Raw genomic sequence first — 13,105 nt, 5'->3', positions numbered from 1 at the left:
ACGATTATTGAGAAACTACAAACGTCACAGGCGTGTTCATTCAGGAGAGCAGAAAAAACTCCAAAATTTCAGTTAGGTTTCTTCCCAGGGTGATTATCAGTCAAAGCGTTTCCAGTGCACATCCCTGTGGCAATTTTCTTTTTTACCTTGTTTGTCGTCGGGGAGCGGGTGATACACACCAGGCGCACCTGTCGCGGTCCTCAGAGCATCATTGGGACCTGGTGCCTGTTGTTTGAAACTGAAGGGCCCCCCAGAGACCATGCACCCCCACGCGCTCTTACTCCTCTCCTTGGTGCCCCTTGTCCTGGGCCAGCTGGCGGACCTGAGGTTTTCTCTGACCCTGGACACCGGAGGAAGAGTCGTCCTGCGGTGGGACTTCAACAAGACCACCGAGGAGATCACCTTTGAACTTCAAGTGAAGACCACTGGGTGGATCGGATTCGGACTGAGCCCCAGCGGGGGCATGACGGGGGCAGACATCGTGATTGGTGGAGTGTCACCAGCATCGAATCCATCCACCTATTTTGCAGTAAGTGCTCTAAAGATTCCCTGGGGAGATCTGGGTGATTTAAAAGTAGTTTAGTGGCACCAAATGTTCATATTAAGCTGAAGTGGACCATCCCTTACAAAATGTGCACTCCTTGGCAGAGGTTAGCCCTTTACACTCATTTCAGAAAATGCAGAAGAGGAGCGGTCGACCAGGGGAGGGATAAAGTAGCTATGAGGCCATTGTGGGGACACAGTTGTGATTACTCTGACACCTATCCAAGTTCTAATTGACCTGCTAAGGAAAGATGTTAACAGATGGAGTTATTTCATTTTTCATCCAGCTAATTTAGAACCATTTTCAAAATATGAGGTTTCCAAGGAGAGCAAATGGCTATACTGGTCACACATAACAAAAACCGAGCTCACATCACTTTTGCATTGCTTTTTAGATGAAACTATATTCAAGGCAAAAGTAAGCTTATTCCATTCTCAATTCATAGGTAGAAAAATTGTTTACAATCAAGGTCTATGTATATAGAACAAATATTTTCATGGGTTGGAATTTCCTTTTAAAAACTCCATTAAACTTTAAAAGTAGCTTAGAAATAATGTCCTACTAGCACATTGACATGGGTTTCATTCACAAAGGTGATGCAAATCCAGACTTAGGTTTATGGTTGATTTACTTTCTAATTCAATCCATGGCTTGTTTTGTAAAGATGCATACATTAGCACAGATGAGTGCTATGGGCTATAGTGGGCCTCTTTCCCTCCAGGAGGCCTATCAATGGTGAAGCATGGGCATTCCCATGCAACCACACATGCTTTTAATAGAAATCTCTATTTAAAAAAAAATGATATACAGGAATATCTGGCAGAAATGTACACTTCCTCGATGCTCAAGTGTTATTTCACCATTATACATATTTAAGTGCCTGTTAGCCTTGGAGTCAGAGCACCCAGCTAATGTTTTGGAGCAGGCATTCTGGATGTCTGCCTGCAGTGTTCCTAGTCTCTCCAGAATACGGCCCTTCATCCCAGTGCCTGGCTGGGCCACCCCCGTGGTTTTCGTACAGAGTCTGCCATCATAGGTAAGAGGGACCCAACCTTATAAGCACAAAGGGGCAGATTTACAAGCCCCTTGCGCCTCATTTACGCCGCCGTTGCGTCACTTTTGTGACGCAGCGGCGGCGCAAATCCTGCGCCATGGTGCGGGGTACTTACAACGTGACGCATCTGGGAGATGCGCCACATGTAGGCATTCCTGCGCAGGGGGGGGGGCGTTCCGGCGCAGGAACGCCTCCTAAAAGTGGCTGAGTGAAATCTACAAGATTTCACTCAGTCACTTTTAGGCCCATGCTGCGTCAAAACCCTGCGCCTGCCTGAAGCAGGCGTAAGGATTGATGCAGCATTAGCAAGATAGGGCCCCCAGAGCATTGCTGGAGCTGCGTGGCGCTTGCGACGCAACTCCAGCAATCATACGTGTGTAAATCAGTGTATAGGAAATGTTACATAAGCCAAAGGACTAAAAGTGTAGGAGTCACATGTCATCCATACTGGTAGGCTTTATAGTTCTTGGTGTGGAGAAGCACAAACTCAGAGTTGAAAAAGAAACAGCCTAGTTGAGAGTTTTCTTTAATAATAAGAATCGATTTCTAGCCAAATTAACCCTTTTTGCAACACTAATCAATGCTCCAATAATGTATACTTTGCAGTGTGTATGCAGTTCTAGGATGAAAGTTAATAGCTCACTATCCTATATTAGGACTTTAAGTTATAAATTGCAAGTAACAAAAGGATGTCTCTTTTGAAATCTGTAACCTGCTGATCTGTTTACATTATACGCACTCTGTAATCTACTTGGTACACGTTCTTTGCAGCAGGCATATTAACCCTCTGCACTAACTTCACCGAAGTCAAAACCTCAACTATACAAAATGATGAACTCTCTCCAGGAAGAAAATTAATCACACGAGTTATCTTGACATTTATGTGAGGCCTGGTAATTGCTGAGGGAAAGAAACGCTGCAGCAGGTGCTTCTAAAGCATAATAAACTTTCAAGCACAGCGCCCCCAGGATGCCAGCACCCGGTGCGGTGGCACCGGTCGCACCGCCCTAAAGCCGGCCCTGATGGCTGGCCACTGTCCAAGTAGGGACCCTTCTTCCTAAGTCAGAGTAAGCAGACTACACCCTTTGATAACCCCTGCTCAACCCTGTGGTAACGTAGCACGAGCAGCTAGGCTTATCTCAGAGGCAGTGTGTGAAGCATTTATGACCATACACAGTAACACAGTGAAGATCACTACAAAGGGACACCACACAGGTAATTATAAAAATAAGTATCTTTATATATAGGCTTAACACAAGACCAATAACAGTAAAAATCCACAATACTAGAAAATAGGATTACTCTAAAAAGGTTGCAAAGAGTTCAGTTCAAAGCAGTGGTCTCTGCGACCCTTTTACTCACAAGATATCTGGATTCTGTAGCAAAGCAACAAAAATGTCGCTAAGGAGTTGTAGCGATGATTTTCCTTACGCTAACGAGCGATGCGTTGAATCCTTGCTGCAAGGGAGGATCATGCTCTGATTTGGTTGAAGGAGAAAGCGACGAACTTCTGCACGCTAAGCCGGTGATGCGATAAAATCCTTGCCGCGAAGGGAGGATGATGCGCCGAGCCTATTGCGTGTGCGATCTTGTTGCGATGAAAGAAAATGGTGCTCCGCGAGGGAGCGACGATCCCGATGCGATGAAAATGGCAAACACTCTGCGTCCGCTCTGCGATGTCGTGAAGCGATGAACTCGATGCGATTATCTTTGGTTAGCGTGCGTTGTCGGGCCAGCTAACATGCAATGCGATAATCTTCGGGTTAGCGAGGGTTTGGCAGCCCGCGAACAGGTGATCCGGCTCACTAAAGGGCGTTAGCGTCGATTTTCAGCACTCTCTTCTCCACAGTAGAACTAGAGGCCCTGGAACTCACAGGAGCCTCACCTGCAGATAGAAATCCCCGCTGGGAGGAAACAGGAGGTTGGTGGTGGAGTCTGATGTGCCTGAGACTCCTGCAGGAGGCTAGCTCTCTTCCAGTCCTTGCGTGATTGCTTTAGCAAAAAATAAAAGTTCCTTCAAAGTCCTTTTCCTCATCTTCCAAGTCCAGTAGTAACCACTACAGGTCAGTCCAAGAAACAGCACACAAGCAGAAGGACAGTCCTTCTCCTGCAGATTCCTGAAGTTACACGGACAGAGATTCTTCTTGTTGTCCAGGAGCAATACAAATTGTAGGGGTTTGGGCACAGATATCTATACCCGAAAAGTCACAAGTCACTGAACCCAGCCAGAACCAGTTCTGCCCAGCCCTGGAGCACTTTGTTTACCAGGCTGCATCCCTCCTTTCAGAAAGAGGGGGTCTGCCATCAGACGCACAGTGGGAGGTGGAGCCAGCATTCACCTTGCCAGGCACAGCCCTATTCAGGTCCAGGAGCTACCCCTCCCCATACTCCAATGCAGATCTCTCTATTCAACCCAGGTCTGATTCAGCCTGCCCTGTCCCTCCAAAACCAGACAGCCAATACACAGCAGAGCACACTGGAAGGCTTAGGCGAGAAAATACCTACTTTCTAAAAGTGGTGTTTTCAAACACAGAAGATAAAAATAAACTTCGCTAAAAGATGTATTTTAATATTCTGAGCTCAGGCATACTAAATTCGTTTTTCTACCATGTTCTATGGGTCAGTTAGGACTATAGAATGTAATAGCCAAATCTCCCATTCTGGCCTATGGAGAACAGGTAGCCTTACAGTAGTGAAAAACGAAATTGGGTGTAATTCACTACCAGGACATTCTACACACATCAGAGCATGTCCTACCTTACACATACAATGCACCCTACCATAGGGGTGGCTTACATGATGCCAAGGGAAGGTTCAGGGGCTGGGAAGTGGGTGCACTTCACAGCCAAGATGGCAGTTCTGGACTGCACACAGACACTGCAGTGGCAGGTCTGAGACACACTTTACAAGCTGCTTCTGTGGGTGGCGCAAACCAGCTCTGCAGGCCCATCAGCAGCATTTGATTTACCAGCCCTGGGCACACACAGGCTACACTACTAGGGACTAACAGGCAAACCAAATAAGCCAATCATGGATGCACCAATTCACATGTCATCTTTACACAGGGAGCATTCGCGCTGTGGCACTGAATGGCAGTGGCACAGCGCCCAAAGCATCGATTACCAGCAAAAACAGAGGAGACACAGCGAAAAATAGAAGGGAGACATGCCAATGGTGCAAGGTCTAACACGCGTCCCCTCCATCTGAAATGTGGGGAGAACTACCCATACCCTTGGAAGTTCTCATTACTAAGGTGGAAAAATCTGGACAGACCATCAGCATTGGCGTGTTCTGTACCAGGGCAATGTTCCACCGTGAAGTCCATACCCTGCAGGGAAATGGACCACCTTAACAACTTGAGATTCTCACCCCTCATCTGCATCAACCATCTGAGGGGCCTGTGGTCTGTCTGAACCCAGAAGTGAGTCCCAAACAGGTATGGTCTCAGCTTCTTCAGTGCCCAGACCACAGCAAATGCCTCGCGCTCAATTGCACTCCACCTCTGTTCCCGTGGAAGTAACCTCCTACTGATGAAGGCTACAGGTTAGTCTAGTCCCTCCTCATTCATCTGTCACAGAACAGCCCCCACCCCATGCTCTGAAGCATCTGTCTGGACAATAAATTCCTTAGCAAAGTCGGGCGCCTGGAGTACGGGTGCTGTACACATGGCAGTCTTGAGGGCATCAAAAGCTTTCTGACAGGTGTCAGTCCAGTTCACAATCTTTGGCCGCTTCTTGGAAGTCAGCTCTGTCAAGGGTGCAACAATGTTGCCATACCCCTTGACAAACCTCCTGTAATAACCCGTGAGTCCTAAGAAGGCCCTCACCTGGGTCTGGGTCCTTGGGGGCTGCCAAGCCAGGATGGTTTCAATCTTGGGCTGTAGGGGTGCCACCTGGCCACTCTCTACCTGTTGTCCTAAGTACGCCACAGAACCCTGCCCAATCTGTCCCTTACTGGCCTTGATTGTGAGGCCAGCTCTGCGCAGCACCATCAACACTTCCCAGAGATGGTGCAAGTGGTCCTCCCAGGAGGAACTAAAAACTGCAATGTCATCCAGGTAGGCAGCACTGAAATCCTCCAGCCCATCCAACACCTGGATGACCAACCTCTGAAAGGTGGCAGGGGCATTCTTAATTCCAAAGGGCATCACACGGAACTGGTAGTGCCCATCTGGTGCGGAGAATGCTGACCACTCCTTTGCTCCATCAGTCAAGGCGATCTGCCAGTACCCAGACGTTAGATCAAATGTGCTGAGGTACCAGGCAGACCCTAACCGATCGATGAGCTCATCAGCTCTGAGGATGGGGTGCGCGTCGGTCCTCGTGACCGAATTGAGACCTCGGTAGTCCACACAGAACCTAAGTTCTGGAGTGTCACCAGGCGCTGCAGCTTTTGGTACCAAGACCACGGGGCTGGACCAAGGGCTGCTAGAGGACTCAATCACCCCTAGGGCAAACATTTTGGAGACCTCCTCCTTAATGTAGGCCCTGACCCAATCAGTCACTCTGTAAGCCTTGTGCTTGACAGGAGGACTGTCCCCGGTGTCTACCTCATGGACGCACCAATCAGTGACACCAGGTACCAGGGAAAATAAATCAGAAAATTGCCCCAACAGCTGGTGGCAATCTCTCTGCTGCTCAGGGGTCAGTTTGGTGGAGAGGATCACACCCTCCACTGACCCATCCTTCTCTCCTGCACACAGGAGGGCAGGAAGAGGCTCAGTCTCCTCCTCCATCCCAGCATCTGTGGCAAGAAGCATGCCCACTTCAGACCTCTCAAAGTGGGGCTTTAGGTGGTTCACATGCAGGACAAGCAGGGGGTTTCTGGGAAATTTAAAGTCCACCAAGTAGGTAACTGGACTTTTGCGCTCACCACCTCAAATCGACCGGTCCACTTATCTTGGAGTGCACAAGGCTCCACTGGGGCCAGTACTCATACCTTCTGACCAGGTTGAAACTCGACCAGAGTGGCATTCTGGTAGTGCCAACATTTCATCTCCTCCTGGCTGGCTTCCAGATTTGCCTCAGCAATTTTTCTGAAACGCAGAGTCTGGTTCTTGATGGCCAAGATGTAGCTAAATACATCTTGAGGAGGTTTCCTGGGAGATTGCTCCCAGCCTTCCTTGATCAGACTCAGAGGCCCTCTTACCGGATGGCCATAGAGCAGTTCAAAGGGACTGTACCCTAAGGACTTCTGTGGCACCTCACGGTAGGCAAACAACAGGCATGGCAAGAGGACGTCCCACTTACACCTCAGGGGCTCTTCTAGGCCCATGATCATGCTCTTCAAGGTCCGGTTGAACCTTTCAACCAGACTGTTTACCTTGGGGATGGTAAGGAGTGGTGAACTTGTAAGTTACCCGACATTCCTTCCACAGAGACTTCATATACTGGGAGATGAAGTTGGTCCCCCTGTCACTCACCACCTCTCTGGGGAACCCCACATGGGAGAAGATCCCCATCAGTGCACGTCCCACCACGGGAGCCGTCACTGTCCTGAGCGGGATGGCTTCAGGGTACCGGGTGGCATGGTCCACCAAGACCAGGATGTACCTGTTGCCCATGGCTGTCTTGGGGTCCAGAGGCCCCACAATGTAAATGCCCACTCGCTTGAATGGGGTACTCACAACTGGCAAGGGCTGGAGTGTGGCTTTGATCTCCCCCCCCACTCTTCCCACTTGCCTGGCAAGTCTCACAGGTTCTGCAATACGTATCTGAGCTCTTCCGCATCTGGGACCAATAAAAGTGGGTGACCAGCCTCTCAAAGGTCTTGGTCTGCCCCAGATGTCCTGCCAATGGAATGTCATGAGCCAACCCCAGTAGGAAGGCTCTGAAGCACTCGGGTACTACCAGCAAACGGGCTGACCCCGGCTCAGCAGCCTTAGGCTCGCTACACAGGAGACTGTTCTCCCAATCAATCAGATGTGAACCAGACATGTCACCTGCTGCCTGGGCTGCAGCCTGTCGTCGCATACCCTCAAGAGAGGGGCAAACTCTTTGCTGCTCACAAAACTCCTCCCTGGTGGGCCCTCCTACCTGCTGCCAATGGGTCAGCTCAGGCAGGTCCCCCAGGTCGGCACTCTGCTCCCCGGTAGGCTCCAGGACATCCCCCTCATGGTCTGCTCCCTCCTGGGCCGTGGGAACTAAGGGGGCTGACTTCCCACGCCCCCTGCCCCTTCTCTCTAAGGCAGGGACCTGGGCCATACACTCAGACTCCAGGGGCCCGATTCACAGACCTAACTTAAGACAAAATCCTAAACTTACTACCATTTTGGTATTCACAGAAGGCACTTACTCATTTTGGTATTCACAGAAGGCACTTACTCATTTCGGTATTCACAGAAGGTAGGAGCCCTAACTTTAGGACTCCTAAATGCCTTCTGTGAATACCGAAAGTCTTAAAATTAGGATTTTCTCAACTTAGTAGTAGTAAAGTTAGGAGTCCTAACTTTAGGACTCCTAAACTGAGAAATCCTAATTTTAAGACTTTCGGTATTCACAGAAGGCATTTAGGAGTCCTAAAGTTAGGACTCCTAACATCTGTGAATACCGAAGTGAGTAAGTGTCTTCTGTGAATACCAAAATGAGCAAGTGCCTTCTGTGAATACGAAAATGGTAGTAAGTTTAGGAATTTGTCTTAAGTTAGTTCTGTGAATCGGGCCCCAGGTCTTTCTCAACAGCCTCTTTGGCTGCCATGGACCGAGTGGTAGCACACGCCCACTCAGGCAGACCCAACATTTCCAAGTGAGATCTCCTCTCCACCGTAGCCCACGGGAAGTTCTCCAAATCATTGCCCAACAGACAGTCTACAGGCATGACGGGCCTCACAGCCACCTGAAGAGTTCCTAAGACCCCCCCCACTCAAAGGGAACCTGAGCCACCTCACATTGGCTCTCTGAGTTATCTGCGGACACTATTTGGTAGAATGCATGGGGACAACCTGCTCTTTGGACACCAACCGGGAGCTGACAGCAGTTACACTGGCTCCTGTGTCCCTCAGCGCCTCCACTCTATGGTCATTGATGGTCACCCACTGCCTGTACTTTTTAGTGTTATCAGGTAGTGCAGGCTTAGGGACCATCTCAAAGTCTCCTAGCGAGACAAGGGTCCATTCTACAGGATCCCACCCACCTTGGGCACCCATCTCCTCCCCTCCCAGGGCTACACTAGCAAGCTGGCGGGGTGGTGCATGGGGTGGTGCAGGAGCATCCCTTTGGGGACACTGTGGATCAAAGTACCTGTGGCCCACCTGGCCACACTTAAAACAAGTAAGCGGCCCCCTCTGAACAGGCCTACCTGTTGGGGGCACTGGCTTCTTATCCTGGGGAGGCTGGGACACCACTGCTTGGTTCCCTTGGGAATTACTTAGGGGACCTTTGTGGAACTCTCTTGATTTACCCCTGTCCCCCCACCTCTCTGCTGGGGACCCTGTCCACCCTTGGGGAAGTCTCCCACTGGACCCTTGCGAACCAGAGTGCTCACCCAGCAGTCCGCCTCCTCAGCAAGCTTCCTAGGGTTAGTTAGCTTGCAATCTATCAGATGCTGGCGTAGCTCAGGAAAACAATTACTAGATAAATGCTCCCATGCAATCAAATCATACAGTTGCTCAAAAGTTTCTACTTTGCTACCTTTTACCCAGCGCTCCATTGCTTTGCAAAAAAAAGACACATATATTCAACCCACGTGGTACCCTCTAGCTTCTTGCAGGTTCTAAATCTCTGCCTGTACATTTCAGGGGTCAAACCATAGCGGGTAATCAAAGCTTCCTTCATGTGGGCATAAACAATCCTACTTTCTGGGGGCAGGTCCAACAAGGTATCCCTCCCCTCACTCACAAAGCGTCCCCACAACCCAGCTCCCCAATCCTTCTCAGGGACCCGGTGGGACACCATAGCTAATTCATAAGCTGCAAACCATTGCCCAATATCTTCACTTTTATGGAAATCCTTAATAACCTCTTTAGGTATATACACTCTACTCTCAGTATGCACTACTGGTATGCTGCCACCAGAGGGGGAGACCTCTATACTCTTTGCCTTAATCTCCAACTCCCTCAAAATTCTCTCATGTTCAAGTTTCACTTTCATCATTTCAAATTCTAACTTCTTATTCTCTAGGTCCCTCTGACCATCCAATTTAAGCTTAGCAATCTCCATATTATGCCGCAAATCTCTCTTCCTGCCCTCCATCTCTTCTGGAGTAAGACCCCTTGAGGACACACTAGTGCCCGGGCTGTAAGCTGCTTTATCCCCTACCAAATCTACCACTTCATCCTGCTGCTCTCCTGCATTCTCTCCCCCCTCCACAGGCTCTTCCATATTCCTAGGGGCATCTCTGGCTTCTAACCAGGTCTTCAGCGCCTTGTAATACTCTTCCCTTCTAGTGAGACCTGTGATAGGGACTGTGAAGTGTTTGCAAAAATATTTGAGCTGCTTGGCATTGTAGGTTTCTAATTTCTCTCCCAGGAGAGATCCTCAGAGGCATTGGATCTGGGCTTGCGCATTGTAGCAATAACTGGCAATAATAATCAAAAATAGAACAAAAACCTCAAACGTACGTGGTTATGTTATGGTCTGCACTCACTAGTAGTGTACACTATAATTTCTGTATGCAATCATAAATGCAAGTCCAGATCCTCACCGCTGACCACCAATGTTAGAAATGGGGGTCTCTAGTTGGCAACGGCTGGCCACTGTCCAAGTAGGGACCCTTCTTCCTAAGTCAGTGTAAGCAGACTACACCCTTTGATAACCGCTGCTCAACCCTGTGGTAACGTAGCACGAGCAGCTAGGCTTATCTCAGAGGCAGTGTGTGAAGCATTTAAGACCATACACAGTAACACAGTGAAGAACACTACAAAGGGACACCACACACGTAATTATAAAAAATAAGTATCTTTATATATAGGCTTAACACAAGACTAATATCAGTAAAAATCCACAATACTAGAAAATAGGGTTACTCTAAAATGGTTGCAAAAATTGTTCAAGGTGTGCAAATAGGAGTTCAGTTCAAAGCAGTGGTCTCTGCGACCCTTTTACTCACAAGATACCTGGATTCTGTAGCAAAGCAACAAAAATGTCGCTAAGGAGTTGTAGCGATGATTTTCCTTACGCTAACCAGCGATGCGTTGAATCCTTGCCACAAGGGAGGATGATGCGCTGATTTGTGTGCAGGACAAAGCGACAAACTTCTGCACGCTAAGCCGGCGATGCGATAAAATCCTTGCCGCGAAGGGAGGAAGATGCGCTGAGCCTGTTGCGTGTGCGATCTTGTTGCGATGAAAGAAAATGGCGCTCCTCGAGGGAGCAACGATCCTGATGCAATGAGATAGAAATGGCGAACGCTCGGCGTCCGCTCTGCGATGTCGTGAAGCGATGTACTCGATGTGATGATCTTTGGTTGGTGAGCATTTTGTGGCCCGCTAACATGCAATGTGATAATCTTCGGGTTAGCGAGCGTTTGGCTGCCCGCGAACAGGTGATGCGATTATCTCCGGTAGCGAGCAAAGCAACGATTTTCCTTACGCTTTTCAGCTGCAGCGGCTCGCTAACGGGCGTTAGCGATGATTTTCAGCACTCTCTTCTCCACAGTAGAACTAGAGGCCCTGAAATTCAAAGGAGCCTCACCTGCAGATAGAAATCCTTGCTGGGAGGAAACAGGAGGCTGGTGGTGGAGTCTGATGTGCCTGAGACACCTGCAGGAGGCTGGCTCTCTTCTAGCCCCTGGGTGATTGCTGTAGCAAAAATAAAAGTTCCTTCAAAGTCCTTTTCCTCTTCTTCCAAGTCCAGTAGTAACCACTGCAGGCCAGTCCAAGAAACAGCACACAAGCACAAGGACAGTCCTTCTCATGAAGATTCCTGAAGTTACACGGACAGAGGTTCTTCTTGTTGTCCAGGAGCAATACAAATTGTAGGCGTTTGGGCACAGATATTTATACCCCAAAAGTCTTTGTTCTACAGAGTCACAAGTCACTGAACCCAGCCAGAACCAGTTCTACCCAGCCCTGGAACACTTTGTTTACCAGGCTGCATCCTTCCTTTCAGAAAGGGGGTCTGCCATCAGACGCACAGTGGGAGGTGGAGCCAGCATACACCTTGCCAGGCACAGCCGTATTCAGGTCCAGGAGCTGCCCCTCCCCATACTCCAATGCAGATCTCTTTATTCAACCCAGGTCTGACTCAGCTTGCCCTGTCCCTCCAAAACCAGACAGCCAATACACATAACAGCAGAGCACACTGGAAGGCTTAGGCGAGAAAATACCTACTTTCTAAAAGTGGTATTTTCAAATACAGAAGATAAAAATAAACTTCGCTAAAAGATGTATTTTAATATTCTGATCTCAGGCATACTAAATTCATTTTTCTACCATGTTCTATGGGTCAGTTAGTACTATAGAATGTAATAGCCAAACCTCCCTTTCTGGCCTATGGAGAACAGGTAGCCTTCCACTAGTGAAAAACGAAATTGGGTGTAATTCACTACCAGGACATTCTACACACATCAGAGCATGTCCTACCTTACACATACAATGCACCCTACCATAGGGGTGGCTTACATGATGCCAAGGGAAGGTTCAGGGGCTGGGAAGTGGGTGCACTTCACAGCCAAGATGGCAGTTCTGGACTGCACACAGACACTGCGGTGGCAGGTCTGAGACACACTTTACAAGCTGCTTCTGTGGGTGGCGCAAACCAGCGCTGCAGGCCCACCAGCAGCATTTGGTTTACCAGCCCTGGGCACACACAGGCCACGCTACTAGGGACTAACAGGCAAGCCAAATAAGCCAATCATGGATGCACCAATTCACATGTCATCTTTACACAGGAAGCATTCGCGCTGTGGCACTGAATGGCAGTGGCACAGCGCCCAGAGCATCTATTACCAGCAAAAACAGAGGAGACACAGCGAAAAATGGAAGGGAGACTCACGCCAATGGTGCCAGGTCTAACAGTAACCCTACAAACAGAAGTCACAAGACATTGAGACTCTATTTAAGAGAATCCATGGAAAAATGGACTGTATATAAAAACGCTTAATGTCCAAAATAAAACTATTAAGGAATGATATGTCTTCCCTATTAGAGATGGTTACTAAAGCACAACCTTTAAATCTGCCAAATGTAATAAATAAGATCCCCTGTATAAATATCCCAAATGGAAATTTAACGGAAACACTTAAGGGCCATATTAATAGTGTTGGTAAACCTGACAGGGGTAAGCGGAGAATTATACCTAACAGAGTTAATGAAGGAGAATATGGATATGCAACAAAGTGTAAGGTCACAGAAAGATTATATATCCCATCAGAAGGGGTCCTTAAACATATTACCAAAGAACAGAAGAATAGGAGACATCGAAGGCACGGACAATATTCAAGTGACTCTAAATCTCCCACCACAGGCAACCTGTATGTCATTATCCTGAATAACATCTCGAAATTAGCCAAACACCAGAGGGAGACGTATGAAATGCTGAAGAACAAAGTAGTTGATTGGATTTCTGGAAA

General features: G+C 48.5%; 1 protein-coding gene across 1 annotated transcript in view; it reads left to right on the top strand.

Annotated features, from left to right (window-relative positions):
- Nucleotides 1–259: 259 nt before the first annotated feature.
- The window catches only part of LOC146813094 (putative DBH-like monooxygenase protein 2), a 156,871-nt gene continuing 144,025 nt past the window's right edge, over nt 260–13,105 (top strand). The window contains exon 1 of the mRNA XM_085620072.1: nt 260–529. Coding sequence (XP_085476198.1) covers nt 260–529 — 270 coding nt within the window. The remainder of the gene's footprint in view (nt 530–13,105) is intronic.

The sequence above is a fragment of the Triturus cristatus genome, chromosome 7 (assembly GCF_964204655.1).
Source record: "Triturus cristatus chromosome 7, aTriCri1.1, whole genome shotgun sequence".
Taxonomy (NCBI): domain Eukaryota; kingdom Metazoa; phylum Chordata; class Amphibia; order Caudata; family Salamandridae; genus Triturus; species Triturus cristatus.
This window is presented reverse-complemented; position numbering and strand designations above follow the sequence as displayed.